Source organism: Clupea harengus, unplaced genomic scaffold (assembly GCF_900700415.2).
Source record: "Clupea harengus unplaced genomic scaffold, Ch_v2.0.2, whole genome shotgun sequence".
Taxonomy (NCBI): Eukaryota; Metazoa; Chordata; class Actinopteri; order Clupeiformes; family Clupeidae; genus Clupea; species Clupea harengus.
In genome coordinates this window covers 32,619-55,207 of record NW_024879713.1, presented here as the reverse complement: position 1 = coordinate 55,207, position 22,589 = coordinate 32,619, and the positions used below count along the sequence as shown (strand labels likewise).

The window sequence follows — 22,589 nt, the reverse complement described above, 5'->3', positions numbered from 1 at the left end:
AGATAACCATCAGCTTTCATACAACGACGTGGATCACGGCCCCTCTCCTAGACTTCCGCATTCCGCTAGAGGGCGGTAGAGGCTCAATTGTTCTGGAGGTGGATACATGCAGCGTTGGTTAGTCTTCATGTCTCCAGTGACTTTTACAATATTTCTGCATATTATCGTATATCTTTGGTCACTGACTTGAACTATTTGGAAAGAAAATACTGTTAGTTTCCCTAATTACATGTCATACTGCTCAGAAAATTGCCTAGGAATGATAATCCATCACTCTCCCCATGCCTATAATAATACCTTGGTGGCCAGGACACTGCAGTTGAATAAGTCATGTAAAGGTTGAGGGTAAAGATCTACACAATTAAGACCAGAAAATCCACTTGCATATTTATCATGTTTTTTATTTATAAACAAACATTATTTTCAAATGAGCTCATATTGGGAGACAAAAAAGGATTCATTGTACTTGATTTAAAATATTTAACAAGACAAACAGGATGACACCGTAGATGAAAGTAGGTTGGGGTAAATGTGAAAATGCATAAAATAAAAGTGTGTTTGTTGCTGGAATCTACAATGAGATCTCTTTGCAGGAAAGCACCCAACACTATTTCAGGTCATTTATGAGCACAAACACAGAGCCACAGCGTTAACTCTTTAACTCTGAGTGCCAACTATCATTTTGGCACCTGATGGTAAACATAGCCAAGATAGTGAATCTGATTCAATCCCTACACTGAGAAACAAATAATGGATGACAGGTTTCAGTACATTACGTACAGATTTTTGAAGTCCAACCAGATTTATTCAACTTACTTCAAAAAAAATATATATATCAGCGAATGGCATTTTGACAGATACATGACCATTTCAGTGTCTGTGTTTGTAACAAGAGCGGAGCAAGGCATTTGCGAACACACAGCATACATACAGATATTATTAAAAGATGAGTAGACTGCAAGATGGACCACCATATAGTGCTTGAACTGTTGGTACAGATGTTTTTTTAGTAGATGAGCAGCAAATCATCAATCAGCACTTCAGATTCACACATGCAAAGATGCCCATGAACATCTTTCATTGTACTGTTCATTCCAGTTCAGTCTCTAGCCATAGTTAGAGCTTGCCAGAAGAACACAGCCAAATCATTCAGAGCAAATGAAGTTCAGCTTGGATTTACATGGTGAAGTGTCTTGTGTAGTCATACTCTATGGTGGGAATGACGGCTTGGACAAATTTCAGGAAGATCAAGAGATACCTGGTTATTAGTTCAGATTTAAGGAAAACACAACATCATATCAGCATAGACCATATGGATACATCTAAGTGATATATTACCATTTTCATTTTACAAGACAAAACCTCACCTCCTCACAGAAGATAGTATTTGGTCATCTATAATTCTGCACAACTAATCAAAGGACAAGAATGTAATTAGACAAATGTCAACAAGTGTAGACTGTGAATTGAAGGATACATGTGAACTCCGAGCTCTCCACCTCCTTCTGCCACTGTCTCAATGATCTTTTTCATCACCTCAGCATGTCTGGGAACACAAATACAAACAGCAAGAACTGAAGAGACTGCCTCTCAGAGTGTCCAAACACAAACATCATACCGCGTCACATTTCACGGAGCACTTTCACAGAGGACAGTCACAATTGCTTGGCCATCACACTCAACTGGGTCAGTGTTGCTGAGCGCTGCACTTATTACTGAAACTTTTTGGAGTGATACTGTGACCTCGCTACCATGGGCAGCTGTAGCAGGTGTTAAATGTAAGAGCACATCAGAGCTGTGCTAACTTAAGAACTCTGGAGTTGGAGCTGAATAAAGAAGCTCATTATGAATGGACATTCCTGCAGAGAACTAGTTCCGTTGCAAGACAGCAAAACAGCGTGGTAGCAGTAGCTACATATACGGCAGAGCACAGGATACAGAAATACAGTTCTTCGTGCATACTCTGTAGTCCATACTCAAACCACAGCCCCCTAAACAAGTTTTTGTTTCCTACCCTGAGTCAATGTTTGTAATTTAGGGATTTTTACCCAAGTGTAAAACATTTGAAACAACCTGCGTATTACACACAAGCTTGGGTGGCACATAACCACGTCTCTCCATGAAGGAGTAAACAAACACAACCCAAAAGTGGCAGTGGCAGCAATAATCAAAGCCCTTGTTTTACAAATTATATTTAAGTCCCACAACAATTTATTAAATGATGCTGGACAGACAAAACATCATTTGCAATGCTGTGTAAACTTGTAAGCCTCAGAACAGGAGTGCAACCCAGGAATAGTTCAAAACGCATGCTTGGGTGTCATCAAAGTATACTAGTTTTACACACATCTCAACGCTCAATCACTAATGGTGTTCATTTTCCCCTCGATGTGCTCACACCACAGCTTTTGGTGCAGACCAGAGTCCGTTTGAGACGTAAGTTTGGTTTGTTGATGTGAAAGCTGTTTTCCGAACTCAGCTGCAGACCACGGGACCATACCCAAGTCCTCCAGACAACAGGGGTCTATGGTACGGTCCACCTGAACTCTGGTGCTGCTGACCCTAGCTATCCAATCAGGAAGTAAATGCTATTAATGGACCACTGATGGGTCCAAATTCTCCTAGAATCACAGTTAAATGTGAAATGAACATGCAATTTAAAAACATCTAACATTCTTTAAAATAGTGATTAAAGGACAGCTGCGTGGCAATTGGTGCTTGAGGGTATGCGTGTATGCTCTGCAAGCAAAGCTTCAAATGAATCTCACAATGCCGCCTGTCTCCGCAAAACCCGCCTTATCTGAGTTGCTCGCGTCAATTAAGGCAAGAAAATGACAAAGTTAACAACTAACTTATTTGCATTTTTGCCTAGCGGTATTAATAAATAAAAGCTGCACATTCTTTACGTGTTGGCATAAATGGACCATGGTTCGTAACCAAACAATGTAATATGAAAAGAGACCAGTGGGAAGGGGTAATAATCACACTCCAGTTCAGACCAGCTATTGGTTGGGGAACTCCCATAACGGCCAGTCCTCTCACTGTCACGTGCAAGTCCTCATAGCCAACACCCTCACCCATTTAACAACTAACCAACCATAGGTACAACAACAACAGCAACAACACACAACTGGCTGGAGACAGCCACAACATGCCACAACAGCCACAACATGCTGCTGCATGTTGTACCGGGGATCCGCAAAGTACAACATGCGCTATCTGTAGTCCACAAGTGCTAAACACAACAACATGACAGCCCAACCATAGAACCTGAGCAGCAGGATGATACAACAACAACAACAAGGCTGCCTTTGTGAGCATTTCACTGGGGTTTTTAAACAGGCACCTTTATAGTGTTTCGCTAAATTAGGCCCAACAGTGGTTTCTGTCCCAGAGCCACACCCCTTCATACTCATGATGAGTTAGAATACATGTCACTACCAGAGACAACACAGATACACCTGAAGATAGACCAACAAGATTTCACACATCTCAGTTTTAGTTCAGGTTAATTCACAACCCCAAGTAATCTGCGAGATAAAAGGCTTTCAAAGGAGTTGAGTGACCATCCTCGAAAACCAAAATCAAATGCAGTGGTTGATTTAGTTACAACGCCTCTTTACACCTATCTCCACTGGTCTAGTGCTCACCAACCTCATTGCCTCGCTTCCGCTAGCATTTCAGCATGCTTTAGCTTCCTCCTTTCAAATGCTTCCTCAATCGAATCTTCAAAGGGAGTTGTTAACTCAATGTCTGGTCTCATAGTAGTCACAACAACACATCGTGGAAGCTGCCTGCCGACATCAGCCAGTAATCTCCAATCCCACGCTTTGCCTCAAATGCTAGTCCTGTTTGTACGCCCCTGGTTCAAATGCTAGTCCTGTTTGGACGCGCCTGGTTCAAATGCTAGTCCTGTTTGGACGCGCCTGGTTCAAATGCTAGTCCTGTTTGGACGCGCCTGGTTCAAATGCTAGTCCTGTTTGGACGCGCCTGGTTCAAATGCTAGTCCTGTTTGGACGCGCCTGGTTCAAATGCTAGTCCTGTTTGGACGCGCCTGGTTCAAATGCTAGTCCTGTTTGTACGTGCCTGGTGTCCACTTTGCTTTTCACACAATGATATCCTACTGTCCCCGTCATTAACCTGTAAACACGTTTATCCTCAAACGGACAAGTAAATCCTTTTAAAACCTGATTATGACTCCATGTGTAGCGACCCTAGGTTAGGCTAGTTTTACACCCCGACAAAATATGTTTTAATGAGCCAACCCAGCCAGTCCAACCCAATGTGAAAACATACAGGACTATAGTTTCTCTGCCACTTGATGACCATTTACTCCTCTACCTAAATAGCGCTGACAACCAACCTTAAATTCCGTTTGCTGGTAATCTAACTTATCTAGGATTCGCCAAAGTGTGTAATAAACAAAAGTCTTAATTTATCACTGGGTCTCCAGTAGTTTTATTGCCAGGAAGCACACATAGGTTTGGGTGAAAAACATCAGCTAAATGGTATTTTGTATTTTGTAACCCCAAGCCAGTGCTTTAAAACTTGCATGTAAGTTACATGCATAGTTAACACACACAGGTGCATGCTGATGATATAATCTGAGTCTTGTGCACTGGGCACGGACCAGAAGGTTCCGCAGACGCAGCCACCATACTTTGGGCTTTAACCGCTCACACCACGAAAGCACAACACACAAAAATCAACCAAATCTGTCTGAACACTTTCTACATAACATATACGTTTCTTTAATACAATAGGATTCTTTTTAAGTTACTTTTTTTTAGTTCAGAAGTGATTGTAGAAATCTGTATTACCTGCATGGGTGCACGGAGCACATGGCTGGAGGTGGAAGATTAGGGTGGTTTTCAATGGTGACGGTTTTCTTCACATGGTCCTGGCTAATATCCTCATACATCTGGTCCACTGTAAGTGGCTGTCGGTCCTGGGGAGCAAAGCATGACATCACACAGGATAGAGAACCTCTACTTTGGTGAAGAGGGGAACCAAAGAAAAGGTATGACCTATGAAGACTACAAAAGACAATCAAGTATCCCAACCAAGAACATACTATCTCTGAAGACTACAAGACAATCAAGTATCCCAACCAAGAACATACTATCTCTGAAGACTGAAGACTCAAAAGACAATCAAGTATCCCAACCAAGAACGTATTACCCCTGAAGACTGAAGACTACAAAAGAAAATCAAGTATCCCAACCAAGAACATACTATCTCTGAAGACTACAAAAGACAATCAAGTATCCCAACCAAGAACATACTATCTTTGAAGACTACAAAAGACAATCAAGTATCCCAACCAAGAAGGTACTATCTCTGAAGACTCAAAAGACAATGCACAGACTGTAGACTCATGTACACTGTATGGCAAATAGTTCTGATAACATTACCATTCCAATGGTGTATCCACCTAGGCACAGATTGCCTTGTAATATTCCCAAACAGTTCCCAGTAAGGTTTCCTAAGCACAGCACTGAGCAGTTCTCAGTGAAGAACTGGATCATGGCTTGAGGACTTCACATTCCTATGGCTGCACTGCATTACCTGCATTATCTAGCATCTCACCTCTTTATACAGTGCAATAGGTCAGCTTGTCAAGCAAAGCAAAGACGGTGATACACAACACGACTCAAACAGGATCCTAATCTCTACTTTACTTCACATGAAAACAAAGAGATGGATAAATCATTTCAGATCAGTGATTAAGTACCTCATCGTATCCAAATAGCCACAATCTGGGGGTCTGATAGTATTTGTCGTATGTGATGTAGAGGTCATAAGTCCGGGTTTGCAAAATGGCATCTTCTCCGCTTGCCTCCATTTTTAATTTGTTGGCCTCTACCATTTTCCTTGTGTCAAGAGTAGCCTGTTCACAAAAGCAAAGAAAATGTATGAAGCCATCCACAAAAGCTCATCACTGCTGCCTTTTACAGTATTACACCTCATAGAAAAACTCCATCAATCTTACCTCGTCGTTCTCTAAAAGCCCACTCTCTTCATATTCTGAACAAGGAGAGCATCATTAGTATATGTTTCATATATCAGTCAGTTACTGTGCAATTAGAAATCATTTGGGTAAAATACCTTCCATGTCTGCAGCTTCCCCTTCCTCCTCCTCGTCTTCATCATCCCCACCATCTTTTCCACAACCACCAGCTTTCACATTCATGTTCATGCTGTCCTATACATCAGAGGAAGCCAAGAACAACTGAGTCAGTGAAGCACTCAAGAGATCCAGAAGGTCTATCAAGTTGAAACATAACTTACTTTATTATCAAGGGCGATTTCCCGAACAGCTTCTGTTACTCCCATCACACCTACAAATGCCAAAGAAACACACCATTTAGAAGTCCATTCGCTCAAGTACTGAGCAAGTGTGAAATAACTGAAGTTCATTCAACCTCACCAACCGCTTCCATATTGAATAGAATTGATATCCACTCACCTGCATTGTGGTAGGTGTCCACCCATCCTCCATCGCCATCGTCCTCCTCTATGATCATTTCCAGTTCATCAGAGTATTCCATTTGCTTACAGCGTTTATAGCATGGCACTGGAAATGTCCACAACAACACGGGGCATAGCAAGATTTTTGAATGGAAGTAATTGTAATGAACCACATTCTAGTTTAGCTACAAATGAAAAGAGCTGACTGTCTCACCATTACGAGTTAATAAGAACTGCTTGTCCTTGGGCAAGTACGGCTTCACTTTTGTTTCCTCTCCTGACGCCCTGAATAGGGAGAGGAAGCAAATTAGAAGGAAGTGTAACATACTTCGACCGAGCATATTCCATAAGTGTGATATTTCAAGGACCACCTTTAAAACACATGAATCTGACACTTGGGTGAAACAGTAATAGGCTCTTAATCTAAATCTGCTAAAGTAGAAATACAGCAGATTTCTGTTCTCCACACCAAAACCTTCTTCTGAGGACCCATAGCAGATAATGTCATGCCATTGTGCTCTATTTCCTCCATATACCACAGTGTACAAATTGTGAGACTAAGGGCACAGATTACAAGTCAGTGGACACAGTTTATACATTGGGGCCACATATTTCAAACCCATGGATACAGCTTCCCCCTTTGTGCAGCTAAGATTCATTTGACCCTTCTTGAAGAACAGCTCACCATTTCCATGTCGGGCAGTGGTGGACCAAGTGATCGCCTGCAGCCACAAACTACAGAAAAGAATCACAATAACGATCGGGTTGTGATCAATTGTCGATATGCAAATATGCGAACAACTCCATTTCTGAATCTCACCTCCTCTGGAGTAATGACGCCAGTTTCTTTAAATTTGGATTCCTGCAAGCAAAGAGGAAGATTTTACACAAATACATACTGCACATATTTAGGAGGAAGCGAAATCGGTTATTGGGCTTTTAATACATCTGAGCAATTGTGGCTGGTAGAAAAAAAATCTATTTCAAATATTTTTAGAGGTACATCTTAAAAGATACAAAATCAAAATGCATACTAAACACAGATAAATATGAAAACGTGCCCAATACGCTACTTCACTTCACTGGATAACTAGGTGACAAGCCAACGTTACGTTGACACACACTACAACACTAGGTCTAGAGGGAACATTAGTTTGTCCAGTGGGCAGCATACACCGTACGGCACACCCCATATGCCAAGAGAAAGAGCTTTGTTTTCATACTTTCCAAACACAGAACGTTAAAGTACTAGCTAGAAGTGAAGGCAATTCATGCCTTGGCTCATAAAAATGCAATTCTTGTAGCAACGATAGCGTAGATTGTGGCAGTTTAGCTAGCTAGCTAGCTAGCTCAGTTATTTGACTTACCTTTAACACGGGTGTAAGGAACTCAGCCACCCCCAGTGCTGTGCCTTTCACGGAATTGATAACATTCTGCATGTTGGCTGCAAACTTTTTTTTTAGAATTTGCTTTAATCCTTCCACAGAAATGATAAAGGTCTTTCTGATATTTTGCCAGTGCATGTACTGACTTTGTCAGCATCAGATCACATGACCTGTCATCTGACAAGCACTTCCGTAACTCATCGCAAAAGTGTGTTTCCACTGATATAATTCTCTGGTCACTCATTCGTAATCGAAATCTATCGAGCAAAGTAACATACCGTAAATAATTATGAAATAATATAATCTACCGCTTCCATTATGCCTTCTGTCTGAGTTCCTTGAACAATGTAACGGGATGTGATAGCAGTGTATAGGCTAATTTAAAATAAAAGTCAAGACAAAAACGATGACGATTGCTAATGTTAGTGTAAATTCACCCCCCAGCTCTGAGGCCTGACTAGTAACATCCACATCATTTTGAAAACCAAAGTGACTACCTATATGTACGGAATTCCGTGGCGATACAATTAGTGTTATTGCTACGAATACGTGTCAATAGTTTATTATAGATCTCATTCCCTATTGTTAATTGATGCTGCACTAGTTATAAACTCTCCAAGTTAATTGACTGAGGTTCTAATCCCGGTCAAAGCAGACGGCCTTTGTATGCACTTCGTGTCCAATTTTAATCAATTGATTATAGTCAGTAAACTTAATCAATTTATTATGTCACAAAGGTAATCATACAGCCTACAATGACTAAAGGTCATTATTTTATGGCAAAACTGTACAAAATATACAGACGTGCTCGGCACATCAGCCAGTCACGAAGCAACATCAAACAAAGCAATATCAAATAACAATAACCATAATAACAAAATTAAAATAAGTCAGACACAGGGGACAGATACAGTAAACATGTTTGATGAATTGTTTCATTGTGGGCACCAGCGATGAAGTCAACACAGCGCCATGGAGACGCGCCCAGCAGTGCCCTATTGCCCCCAGGTCTGCATCTCTGGGGAGGACATCAGGCTGCGGCGAGATTCTGTGTAGAGGTGTGTAGAGATGCATGTTTCCACTTCAGCTGTGTAAGCAAGAGCTTAGTCTGTAACAGGCCACGCCAAGCACATAAAGAATAAGAATGAACTATAGGTCCAGCAGGCCTATCTGATCCCATTGCATTATCTGATCCCATTGCATTATCTGATATTGCCTTCCCAATAGGACTGAATTGATATGGCAATCTAGGTTGGAGAAAAAGCATCTTTAGATTGGGATGTGTTGGAAGAGGGATAAAGACGGGTAAAACAACCATTTAGAATAGATTAACTCAACCCACTAAACATATGCAAACCTTATGTCTTTTGATCATTTGCATGTACTGTGTTTGGCAAAAATGCCTTTGGTGTTTGGTGTATCTACGATAAAACTTAGAACAACAGGTCTATTAATCAGTCAATCACCTTTTCAATTGACTCTAAAAGTGCAGTAAATTGATTTAGATTATTGCAGCATGTATGTTAGGAGTTTGTAATGAGCTCATAATATAGTTGAAATGCTGAAAATACTTGGTATAAATCCTGCTGTAAAATAAGTGTCAAATTGGCTATATTCTAAAATATTTTCACGAAACTGAACATTTAGCTGGACAGCTGTTTACAGGTGAAACCCACAAGAGCTTAGAGTATAGGAGTACCCCGCACCCTTCTCCCATGCACAAGGCAACAGATTCAAATCAACTGCAAAGACAGAGCCTCTCACAACACAAGTCACATCGATGCCATGACCCAGACTGGGAAAGAATGCTTTGGTATGTGAAGTGTGTATTACAAGGGGCACAATCCTGAACAACACCTCTATCAGGAGACAGCATGAAGGTTGAGGGACATTTCAAAGCATTACTACCCATGATTTTATGTGTTACCCTTCCCCAGAGGTAACTGAGACGCCAGCTGGGGTACTGGTGAATTGCAAGGTATTAGAGACGATGTAAGATGATACATGATTATCTATTTCATGCGTTTCCAACTCTACCAGAACTGTTGTGTGATGCAATGGCCTGTCATGCTTATATCTTACCATGAGATAGATTGGCATCCACATAAATGATTTTGGTCAGTATGAAAGAATGACACACATTTGTTCTAAAAGCAAGTGTTGGTTATACGCCATGTCAGTAAATTGGAGGAGGAGGTTAGTTGAGGAGGAGCTGATTTCCAAAGCTGGTTGAATTGCTGATGGTCTCTTTTCCAATGTGAAAAAAATATATAAAAGTAAAAGTCAGTTTTCAAAACACTGTAAAAACCAAATAGTGGACGATTTTTCCTCTAGACTTAAGGAATGGTGTTGACAAGTCCTAAAATGACAAACACCATCTTTTAGCACCGCAGGATTTGCTGTGTGTTCTGCTTTTTGTTTCTGTTTTGTGGACCTTGCTTGTCATAGGCCATATCACGAATGGTAATGTTTGCCTATTACCTTCTTCTCAACAGTGATGAAAATAATATACATCATTTGGCTACAAGACTTTGGCCACATGGGGGCGGCAAATGCTGACGGAGTCAGAATTTCGCCGGTTAGGTTGATCTACAAATGTGAAAAAAGTCCCTAACATCAACTTCAGCAGTCTTATTTAATCCTTAACCGATGTTTGCTGAAACGATAATTACTTAATGAACTTAACAACCTAATGTATATTGCACCAATGAAAATACTGGTCTCAAATATGGCACAACTAAGGCTATGCTAAATTTAAAAAAGAACGGAATACCTAGCGAGGCATTCCACTACAAATGCCCATTCTCGCTTTAAAACGCTCTATGTTTGAAGCTGAGTGGGATCTACCTATGGGTTAGAAAAATCAGCAGAACACGAGTGAAGATTGCAATATTGGAAGATTAGCACCATTAGCCCGCACTGAGACGTACAGTTGAATTCATTTAAATCTCTGTGGTACCTCATAATGTGCTCCCCTCCCCCACCGTCGCGGGCCGCGGCAACTTCTCGACTACTTGAAGTGATGTTCAGCCATTGGAATGCTTCAAATCAGCAGTAGCTACAAACAACTTACATTTATTTATCAGGCTACCTATTTGCTCGGAATACGTTGCAAAGATCACCAGGTGAGTTAAGAAACATATCTACTAAGTTAACAGCATGTTTGTTGTTTTAATACAGCAAACCAACTATTACGAAACTGAGATAGCTGGCCATCTGACAAATTAGCTATAACGTTATCCCATTATTCCTCGTTAGATTAACGTTAGTGTTTTTGTATCTACAAATAAAAGTAAATTAAGTTTCTGTCGGTAGGGTAGTATATCTCATATAGTTATAATAGCATGAAAAGATGTTGGTCTACCAACATGCATTCTTTGCGTCTTTTGTCTCATGCATCGCCAGGCTTTTTAAAATGATCTCCCCTTTTTCAACCCCGAGGGGAAGCAAATATTTACAACACTTGAAGTAAAGAAACCATATGCACTGAAAACTTGAGGGGTCACGATATAGTTCCACTGTTCCCTCAGAATTACCTAAGGAATTACATTAATATTACAACGTAACGTTGGGCGTAGACATATTTATTGACTACTAAAACTATACTGCAATTTCACAATAATTTAGAACGTAAAAGGAGCATTGTGAGTTTAGTTTAAATCTAGCAGGATGCCTACCTAAAATGTAAACCAAAACCTTGCAAACATCAACAGCCCATATGGCAATGATAAAAGCTTGCTAACATGCTAACTGAAGTCTTTTGGCGATATTGTTGGCGAGGTGCTGTTAAGCTCTGCTTACATTTTCACGACGTGTTCCGACGAACTAACAACATAGGGCAAAGCCTGGGCGATAGTGGGAACAGCACGTGTGATAATTTGCTCTTCACATATATCATCAAAATTAATTTGAATAATACCAAAAGTAGTTCAAAAAAACTTCAAAAAGTAGCAAATTGTTGCGTAGTATCTACTTTAAGACTGTTACTTTAAGACTCACGTTCATTCAAAATTGCCAGTTGAAATCAAAAACTCAGACATCTCAGAAGTTCCGAAGCGTTGCATGTACCGGGAGAGTAGCTTACATTTTGGGTTTAAATCTGTTTAAATAATTGCCTAACGTTAAATCCTTTTTTTTTTTCGAAAGTTCGGCGTGTTTGAGCATGCCCCCTTCTGATTCTTGCTCCGAATTGATAGCATTATAACTAACAATATCTCACAGACGCAGTAACTTAATTTTACCATGATATGTTTTTGTGGAAGTGAATGGTCGACAAACAATCACATACTTCTTCGTTCTAAATTGTTTATTAAGATGGCTCGCAAACAAAAGGACTTGTTAGTCAGATAGCAAGGTAAGCTATAGTGGTTACAACAATCTAACTAACGTTCAATGTAGCCCATGACAACAGGATTGTTAGTCACTGTTGGTAGATGGGTATGCGGAAAAAATAACTAAATGCGCACTCCACAAGGTAAAGGTCATGTGCCAACAGTTTGACAACTTGCTAACTTTACGTGCTCTCAATTTGCATTCCAAGAAATTACATCAGCTAAGATAGCAAGCCAATTAATAATAGTAAGCTAACTTGAAGTTAGCTAACATGTGTGCAGACATTTATGCTTTACGTTTTCTAAGGTAACTGACAACTAACTATCTTCTTAACCAGCAAATCGACAGCGATGGTCAAACAATATAATAATGAATTAAGTGAATGAGCTCTGATGTTAAGAAAGCGTTCTTAATGAAGGAAGCATGTTTGGCATCTTCTACTATACACTGCGTTTTCTAAATTTAATGGGTGGGAAAAAACATTGATTTGATGATGTGAAACATTGTTGTAATTCAAGTCACGTTGCAGAAGACATTAAAATGCATTAGCCGCCAGCTACATAACATTAACGGAAGTTATTGTATGTTTTTACGTCCTTAGGTGAATGTTGAATGTATTTCACTTTCTTTGGTGCCTCTTGATATTATTGCGCCTTTATTTTGCCTTTTTCTCTTGTGATATGTTATATCATAACATTTCCAGCCATACTTTGCTAATAGGGTTTTGTTAAATATTTGGATTGTTTGCGGGCTACCTTGTCTGTTGCTCACACGCAGAGATCATACATATGTTTGTTTCCATGGTGACCACTAGGACGCACTGCTGTAGAGGGAGGCGCAGTCATACGCCTGCTCGCGCGATTGTCTCAACGCGGAGAGGAGAGACCAAGATGGTAAGACGACCACACCGAGGCTGAACAAGGTGTTCTGTTTGGTATTGTCTTTAAAAAGTAACAGGATTGCTGTCAGTGTTGTTTTCTGCATCCTTTCATCGATTGAGTAGTAGTTTTTAGCCAGGTTTTTGCAGCGGAAGCTGCGCTTGTTCAGGAAATGATATATCGTTTACCTTTATAGAAATATCGCGTCTCATCATTGTCGTCGATACCATTTAGCGTAATATAAGTTCCCTACTGTCTTTTGACTGTAATGTTGATAGCCTCTCAATTTTGTCCTCTTCCAGCCCTTCTTCAACAACATCTACTACCCCTATCAGGCAGACAGCCAGGGTGCTCAAACATCTGTAGGGATATCCTCGCTGCTGAACTCTCCACAGAGCCAGCAATCCAGCAACAGCCAGCAAACCGCCTCTGTGGCTACCATGTCAACCTCCATGCAAGCCTCAGCTGCTGTGCCGCTCCCACCCTTCAGGTTCCGTTTGCAGCGTGAGAGTGTGGACTGGCGGCGCATCGGTGCTCTGGATGTGGATCGTGTGGCCAGTGAGCTGGACTTCCAGACCCTACAGGAGCATATAGCAGGTGTAACGTTCTGCAGCATAGAAGCAGAGAGGTGCCAGCGCTGTCAGGCCCCAGTGGATTCAGCAGTACTCAAGCTTTTCCGACTGTCACAACTGACCGTGGAGTACCTGCTACACTCACAAGACTATCTGAGCCTGAGCCTGCAGGCTGCCGAGGAGAGGGTCCAGGCAGAGCAGCGGGAGAAGGAGCAGATACACCTCATGTTTCAAAAGCACGCTGATGAACTGAAGACCCTTAAAGATGAACTTAAGCAGAGGAAAAAGATCATCACATCGCAGCAAGCCATGATCAGCACTGGCATTGCAGGCTACAACAAGGTTTGTATGTGTGCATGTGTGGTTGAGTGTCATAAGGCTTGTGTGTTGGACCTCTCTAACGCAGGAACCTTATTTAACAACAGAGATGCCATTGGAATCCTGTTTTCATATCTCCACCATTCAAATCAGTCAATTGTGTCTTGTTGTCAAATGAACGAGGCAGACCCCGTTGCTGATTTGTATTCTTCTGTTCTGGAGGTGGAACCGAGTCCGTGTCCCCAGTCAGTACCTAATTAGATTTACAGCTAATCATGAGGAGCTTAATTCAAATTCAACATTTTGAATTGGGAGCTGAGCAGATGGTGTGGACTGGTGACAATAACTCCACAATCCCTTTGTACTTAAAGGTCCTGTCCTAAACAGAAGCCCCCTCCCCCACACTGCTGGTCTGCTGGTTTTAAATCACTAAGATGCAGTATCTGTCTCCTCTGTAATGGATCTTTATGGCTTTCCTGCATTTGCCTTTTTGCTCATGATCGGCGGATTGTAGTAGCTTTGGTGGTTTCATATGACCACCCGAGCTAAAACTGCTCAACTATTAAATGTTATGAAATGGGTCTACTTTGTAGCTTTCTGCTAGTCAGTTGCATAGTTTGTTAGTAACAGGCAAACAGTTAAACAATGACAATAGTACTGATTTGGCAAGGTTGTATATTTTAATGTGGAGTAGTGCATCTTGAATCTGTTCGTTTGGGTCCATTTAGGTCTTCCTGTTTGCTTTCACTCTGCACAGCTTTAATGCAATTTCACAGAAGATTTGGGCAATAAGGTTATCTCACTTACTCCAATTTGGCACACAAAGAGGGCTTTCTGATGGCAATATCTGGCAGCCACACTCAACAAAGTCACTCACTCATTCACAGATATCAGCCATTTAGTTAAGGCAGCAGCTTTCTCAGTGATACTCAGTGTGGTGTGTAATATGTGTAGGTGACTTCACATTGCTGTTGTCTTTTTTCTCTGTACTAAAACATTAATATGGCGTGACAGGGAGGAGCACTCATTTTCTCAATAGACAAGAGAGACCTCTCATTCCAGACTGACTCTAGATCAGTGCCGTGACGGATGGCAAGTGCTGTGTCATTCATGTAATAGATAGGGCATAGTAATATAGTAGTAAGCAATGGGGAATAAGCATTACTAGTCATCGTGAAGGACATTCATTTAGCATTGTAACAAATTTGACGTTTTTAGCAAAGCACACACAGAAAACAACCAAACAATACAGAATGAATCGGACAGTGGAACACATTCAGGAATCATAGAAGGAAGGTGTAGGAGTGTTCAGGTGATTTTTTTAAATTATTATTCATTTATTATTTCTTTAATTTGATGCATGATATATTTTGTCTTCTAGTGCCAACACTGTGACAAAGCCTTCATGAATGCCACGTTCCTGCACAGTCACATGCAGCGCAGACACCCAGACGAGTATGACTTCAGTGAGTCTCTTTGACAACTCTATCATACTCAACTGTTAAGAACAACAGCGTTTCTCAGGAAAAACAGATGTATGATATGAACATGTTTCCACTCAGAACTTCTGACAGACACCCAGAAGAAAGTGCAGTCTGTGCGTTTCCAGGAGGAGATCAACAAGCTGAAGGAGCAGCTCTCTCTGACGCGATCTCAGCTCGAGACACAGCAGCAGGCCTGTGTGGCCAAGGCTGCTCAGGTGATCTCTCTTTCTGTTACACACAAGCTCTATCTCTACCTCTGTCTCTGTCTCTGTCTCTGTCTCTGTCTCTGTCTCTACCTCTGTCTCTTACACAGACCTTCTTCTTCTCAGCTGGCAATGGTTCTCTTTTGATTCTTCTACTGATTTACTCCTGAAGACTAAATAACTTTCGACATGCAAGTTGAGATACTGTAATATCTCATTTAACCTATGTAGTTGTCCAATTAACAGTGAAGTTGTTCCAAATCTAACTCTCCCTATAATAAATGTCTCTGTTTCCTCCAGGAAAAAGACCTGAGTGAGAAACAGGAGGAGCTCAAGCAGGACCTAGAGAAATGGAAGGCGGATGAGAAGAGGAGCATGAACAGACAAATAGACGAAATCAGGGAGAGCTGTCAGCGAGATGTACATTCACTTTACCAGAAGAACGCTCTGCTGGAGAAGGTGATTGGCTACATGTTGCAGTAGGCCTGCAAGCAAGAGTTGTCAAACAGTGCATATAAACACATGTTATTAAGTATTCAACTAAGGCTTCCATGAAATGTGTGTTATCATGCTGTGGTTTTAGCCCTACCATAAGATAATGTTAATAGAACAAATAGTAACAGTGTTATTAGGCGAACATGGAACATGCACACCCTTTCTGTGATTTGGGTGCAACATTTCGAAACCTCATGCAGCAGTATATGTGGATTATAGTTAACCTGCAATGTGCAGTCACAGGTATTCCCCAGAATAAGAATCACACTCTTTTCTCAGCAATTGGCAAAGGTCCAGGAGACCAACCTTGTGCTGGGGGTCAGAGTTGACCTTGAAGAGAAGAAGAGGACTCCACACAAAGACACTAAGAAGAGGAGCACACGCCCAGACACGCTTGATGGGGGCACATACATGCTTGGTGAGGTAGTCAAACACCAGCAGGAAATCCTCAAGCTTGAGCACCAGGTGCAGACACAGGTCAGTATTCAAACACGCAGCTGTGTAGTCGTAAAGCTGCTTATGTTAGACATTTTAGAGTGTATTGATTTGTGCATTTTAACATGGCTAAATATAATACAGGAAGAGAAGTGGTCAGCCAGATTGCTGAAAATCCAGAAGGAACATGAGACGGTGAAGAATCAGGTATGAAGGGTTTTTATAGCATTGTGTGTACAAAGTATTCTGTCTTTTGAAACTCTGGTGGCGGAAGCCTAATCCTTGTGCCATGCATGTGTTCTCAGCTCAGTGAGGACTTGCAACACTTACAGAAATGTGTGAGTGAGCAGAGTTGCAGACAGATGGAGCAGCCAGGCACTCAGCTGCTGAAGGAGCCTCGCCATCAGGCCACGCAGGTCAGACAAGAACTGTTCACAGGAAGTAGACCGCTTGTTCAGGATATCCTGCATTAGCCTCACCAACTGCAAGCCAGTGGAGCCATTGGTCCTGACTGAGCTCAAATATCAAAAAGGGCGTTGAGCATTGACCACCGTATGATGCTCAGATCTGTCTCCTACACAGCTAATGCTGTTTTTCTAAAATGCACTAACATGTGTTTTTCCTGCTAGAGGGTCCTGCAAGTTTACCCTGGGCATTGAACATGGGAAACGGGTGCATCAGCATTCCTTAAAAATTTAAAATACGTTTTTTTTTTGCCCAGTACTGTGACCAGTTGGCCTCATGGTACCTGTCCACTGTCACCTCCAAATCATTTGAATGGCCCTGCAGCAGTGCATGGTGGTCTACTCTGCAGTTAAATATACAAGGAATATATTTTCCCAAAGAAAGGCATCTGTCATACTGTGTTCTGCCAGTCAGGTGACAGTACACAGAGCTGGTAACATCATCAGCAAACATCTATGACACAGAGGAGAAGCGTATAATATTCCATTTCTTCGTTGTTTGGCTATAAGCTATGATGTGCTAACTAGATGTAGAAATGTAAATGTATGTTTCAGCTTGGCATATGAACTTAAAGTGGGGCATACCACGTGTTTGTCAGGAATATAGCCATGGTAACCGAATAGTGTGCATGGTTGAAATAAGGTCAATTAAACAGTTGAAATAAAAATGATGGATGAAAATAAATCTTTTCTTAAAGATTTTTTTTCTTTTATGACCTCACAGGTGAAGCAGGTGTCTGCAAGCCCTCCCACTATTGTCGTGAAACATGAAGGTATTTACGCCTTGGGTAACTAAGGTTTTGTTTTTCTGTGAAAAATACTTCTGCTCTTTGGCATCTATTGTCTATGTTCTGTCATGTACACTGTCCTGTGTCATGAAGCGCACTGTGCTCTTCTCTCTCCAATCAGCCCCTGGCCCAGAGCCCAAAGCCAAGCCACTCATGCATGGTAAGTGGCCCAAACCAAGTGGACGAACAAAACAAAGACTCCTTTTATTAATGTTATTCCTTTTGTGACCGTTTTGGACTGATTGGTCTGTTGAAAAGAGAGAAATGCTGTACAACAGAAAGTTGTTGTCTGTATGAGTAGACAAACTAAGAGAGGCTTGCTCACACATGGCGCAGAAACAGCAAGAAATGTCCATTTTTGCAGTATTAGGTAAAACGTCATCTGTAGAACCCTGTTAGAACAGCAAAACAGTGTTCCACTGACTATGTAGTACCCTCACCTAAAACACCTTGCTATCATTCCACCTCCCTGTGCTGTCCATCAGAGCCCCCTGTGGTGCTCCATAAGCTGGACCCCATAGTGGAGCTCTCAGAGGAGGAGAGAGGTAACCAGCCTGTGCAGCCGCTGCACTGTACACTGTGGCATGCTGTACACTGAATGCATCGTCTCATTGGTGGCCTGTGAGAATCTCATGAGCTGTTATTGGATGAGACGCTCTGTGATTGGCTGTGGTTGTGTGTTCTGGTGCAGAATGCTTTGATGTCCATTGTGCATGTTGCTTGGCATTAAGACATCTACGTGTACCCTGTAAGACAGGTTATAACCTCTCTATGTTCCCCCATTGCCCTTATCATCAGTGCTTCGAAGAGAACATCTGTGAATATGTATTATATGTTTCTATGCTGTGGCATTTAACCCGCCTTAGAATGTGGTACTTGCTATGGCTCACCATCTCACGGTTGGTTGGAGTGAAGATTTGTTGTCATAAACTGTGTATTTCTTTGACAGACTCTTCAAGTAAATCGGACAGCACAACTATTGTACGAGAAGTTCAGGAGAGGGTGAAGGAGTTCCTGAAAAACCCAGGAGCTAAGCGAGAGATGAGAGAGATCGTGGAGCGGAGTCTTTGGGATGAGCTTCACTCTCTGGGCATTAGACCAGTAAGTGCTGACTCAGTAGCTCCAATGCTGGGATGCTAATTCATTTGACCTTTGAACATTTGAGTAGAGCTATTAGTTATTTAGAAGGCAAAGCAGAATGGACTGCACTCATTTATGTGTGTTGTGTATTTGTACACAGTATAAGCTAGCTCACGTCCTCCTAAAACATGTTTATTATATAATTATGGCACCAGTACATTGAAGGTCTGTTCTTCAGGAAACCCAAGGCCTTTGTAAAGGAGAGTATGAGCGATTAATGATGGAGGTCCATCAGAAGAGGAGTGAGCTGGTGAAGGACACGCCTCAGTGTCAGCGCCTGCGACTGGAGCTCTCACACAGCCTGGACCAGAGGGTGAAGGACAGACTGGCAGGCTACAGCTCTGGCCCAGAGAAGCAACACAGAACCAAAGACACTCCAGGTACACATATTTCACATAGGATTCACGACAGGCACCCTTGTTTCTCTTGTGTTCAAAAAAAGGACATGCTGTCATTTCCCAAATATTAACCGCGGTTTATAGTTCAAATTTCTGCTGCCCTTAATACTCCGGTGCGGTCTATACGTGGGAATGCTTTTTTTTCCCTGCCTGGAAGTTAGTAATGGGCACAGTAACTCTGCCAGGTAAAATGGGTATCTCTCCCTCTTTTACATACAAACCCCTTTAATTTATCTGGCGAAAACAGCATGGAATACAACAGATTTTCATTCACACTGTCTTCCATAACGATAAAGAAACATTCAAGGTTTTTTAAAACTTTCCTTTGCTAGCTAGCTAGTTTGCTAGTATAGCAACTAGGCAACCATAGCAACATAAGGGGGTGAAGTCCCCCCTCCCCCTGACCCTTGTCAAACATGGTAATTCAGTGGTTGTGATTCCCACTGCAGGCGTGTCAGAAGATTATCAGTTATAGTACTAGGGTGCCAGGGGATCTAGTCACGATTCGACTGAAGCTTTTGCATCCATTCCCACGCGACACTATAACACTTAATAAACTCTTAATTAATGCATAGGTTTCACTGTGAGTGGGAATGAGGTAGCCTATTACATATTACATAAAATACAGTAATGCGGTTTATGTAAGCTGCGGTTTATAGTCAGGACAATACGGTAAGTGGAGACATTAATATTTTCTGTATGCTACAAATTCAAAGCAAAAGTAATTTTTTGTTAGTATTGTCTATCTCACCTTCTCACCTAAAACCTCATGTTGCAGTCCTGCTCTGCCCGTGAGTCCCATGATTTACAGTGTTGTGTGTGTGCTGTTCAGTGTGAAACCTAAATGACCTCCATGGACATGTCTATCTGTTTCCAGTGGCCTTGTCCAGGACCATGTACAGCAGTCTGCCCTCCAAAGGAAGCCGACTGGTCTCAGATGTTCCAGCCAAACAGTTGCAGACTCCTCACGCATCCCACCGCAGCAGCACCAAAGCCCTGCCCCACACCTCCACCCCTAAGTATGCTTGTGTCTGATTGGATGCTCAAAGAAAGCCCAGCCCCATACCTCCACCCCTAAGTATGCTTGTGTCTGATTGGATGCTCAAAGAAAGCCCAGCCCCACACCTCCACCCCTAAGTATGCTTGTGTCTGATTGGATGCTCAAAGAGCTCAACTGGATTTAGGGGATTGTTTTTGAAATCATATAATGTAGGATAAACTGCATTACTCAGTATTGAAGAAATCAGTGTCTTCGTAGAATCTTGTCACATGATATTCTTTGTGCTCTGATTTCATTCCCTAGGACTCCTGAGTTCAGTTCAGATGATGATTCTGAGGAGGGGTTGGTGCCCCAGAGTCTGAGCGGCTCCTTGATTAGAACTCAGCCCACGCCCGTCCCCAGGGGGAACATCCCACAGGTGGTGCTTTGCCAAGAGCGCTCTGGTCCTTGGGAGGAGGAGGATGGGGAATGGACAGAGGGCAGCGAGCTGGAAGAGATTGACCTTAAGCAGCCACAGCATTCCAGTCCGGTGGCCCAGAATGCATCTGGAAAGAAGGCTCATGGTCAGGATGTATTCTTAACAGACACACTTTTTCTCTTTCTCTCTCACTCCCTCTAAAATGTACAAACACATTTGTTACCACATTTACATGATCAATTCTTTATGTTTTTGGTGCTTTATTTGCATTACATCCTATTTGCAACCCATCCCCTTACTGAAAAGATACAGAGAGATTTGTCAACTGTGAATGCCTATAGTGGGATTTTAAAAACCATCAACTCTGCTGTATATCATTCCATTTGATGTCATTCTAGGTCATCATGTGAAAGACTTAACAAGGAGCCTTGAGAATCAACTGGCTGACCGAGGACCACCTAGACTAGCAGGGAGCGTGAACACCATAAATACTGCAAATTCTTTTGGGACCAACAAGAACTCATCCAAAAGAAAGGATGTTGTAGAAGAACACAAGGTACACATTCCTTTCTTCTTGTAGCTGCTGTGTGTTATTGGATAACTGGCTAGTCAGTCGTAGAGGAAAATGTCATGACCTGTGAAAACGAGCCTTTGATGTCGTTTTAAAACACCAGTGAAACCTACACCAGTGAGGAGAAATGTTTTAAACTCCGCTCTGTCCAGGAGAATATGTACATTGTTTTCTTTTGTTTTGGCCAGTTTGACCTGGGGGGTATTCGTCGTACGTGGTTTAGTGACAAACCTGGATAAGTAAGTGGTAAACCTCCTAATTGAAGAACCCTCTGACGTTGTTTTGCTAGGAGAATGAAACAACGTTTTTTTTTTTTTATTAGGAGGTTTATCACTTACCACTGAGTTAACTTATCCAGGTTTGTCACTAAACCACGTACAACGAATACCCCCCTGCCCTGTGATCCCAGTGTAGATAAACAATGAGTGCTGGAGAGGCAGACCCACATATGCTGGTGCTTTGGCATTCCCATGACTTCACAAACCCTCATCCTTTCTTCAGATTCTACAGCTAGCACATTAGCACGTGAAGGAACAGTAATAAATACGTATTCTGTTTCAGTACAAGGATGCTGATGATGATGATGATGATGATGATGATGATGACTGGGATATCTCATCACTGGATGATGTTTCCAAGCCTACTTCAAGCCTGAACATTGTACAGAAGACTCTCGACTCGACTAGCACAAGTGTGTGGGGTCCCTCCACCGGCCACACCCCAAAACCTGGTAGGTGTTTGGACACAGCGGTAGACCACAGGCTCTTTTGTGGTGGTCTTGAAAAGGAAATACTTGACACTGAAGGTGAACAAGAATGTGATGCCAAAAGGCTTATGTGCTTTTATTTCTCTTTCAGGACTCACGGAGGCTGGCACGGGCAGCACCCTGAAGAGTAGCCTAGTGTCTTTCAGTGACTGGAGTAGTTCGGACGATGCATAGGTTATATTTCTTATAAACCATTTGCCATTGTTATATGGGTTATACTCAGCCACCCCCACCCCCTACACACACACACACACACACAAATAAATACTTTATATTTGCATTTGTCTTTTACAGATCATTTGTTACTTCTGATGTGGAGATTCTCTAGATCTACTGTTGTTTAACAGGTTTTACTGGTAAAGTTTCACCCTTGAATATGGTACATTATGGTTAAAAAAAATATTTTTTTACCTTGGAGGCTTTCTTACTTAAAGCACTTTATACGGACAGACAAAACATTTGCTTTCAAAT

At 41.8% G+C, this 22,589-nt stretch overlaps 2 protein-coding genes across 4 annotated transcripts; one reads left to right on the top strand and one right to left on the bottom strand.

The window, feature by feature from the left end:
- Positions 1-975: 975 nt before the first annotated feature.
- On the bottom strand, positions 976-8,044 carry atg3 (autophagy related 3). The gene is made up of 12 exons (XM_042704694.1): positions 7,839-8,044; positions 7,292-7,333; positions 7,157-7,206; positions 6,686-6,756; positions 6,470-6,577; positions 6,292-6,341; positions 6,109-6,205; positions 5,993-6,027; positions 5,735-5,890; positions 4,821-4,948; positions 1,478-1,546; positions 976-1,258 (listed from the first exon to the last, which is right to left on the bottom strand). The coding sequence occupies exons 1-12, from the start codon at positions 7,992-7,994 to the stop codon at positions 1,177-1,179; spliced, it is 1,044 nt and encodes a 347-aa protein (XP_042560628.1). The 5' UTR covers positions 7,995-8,044; the 3' UTR covers positions 976-1,176.
- Positions 8,045-9,895: 1,851 nt separating this feature from the next.
- Positions 9,896-22,375, top strand: dzip1 (DAZ interacting zinc finger protein 1). Of its 3 annotated transcripts, XM_042704693.1 has the most exons (19): positions 9,896-10,981; positions 13,003-13,081; positions 13,369-13,980; positions 15,338-15,422; positions 15,519-15,655; positions 15,944-16,102; positions 16,418-16,615; positions 16,718-16,780; positions 16,879-16,989; positions 17,762-17,810; positions 17,947-17,985; positions 18,311-18,370; positions 18,775-18,926; positions 19,144-19,345; positions 20,241-20,382; positions 20,667-20,926; positions 21,180-21,337; positions 21,914-22,082; positions 22,210-22,375. In XM_042704693.1, the coding sequence occupies exons 2-19, from the start codon at positions 13,079-13,081 to the stop codon at positions 22,290-22,292; spliced, it is 2,682 nt and encodes an 893-aa protein (XP_042560627.1). In that variant the 5' UTR covers positions 9,896-10,981; positions 13,003-13,078; the 3' UTR covers positions 22,293-22,375. The 3 variants fall into 3 exon arrangements, with proteins under 3 accessions (XP_042560627.1, XP_042560625.1, XP_042560626.1); XM_042704691.1 differs by lacking the exon at positions 9,896-10,981 and having other exon boundaries at positions 12,879-13,081; XM_042704692.1 differs by lacking the exons at positions 9,896-10,981; positions 18,311-18,370 and having other exon boundaries at positions 12,879-13,081.
- The last annotated feature ends 214 nt before the right edge of the window (positions 22,376-22,589 follow it).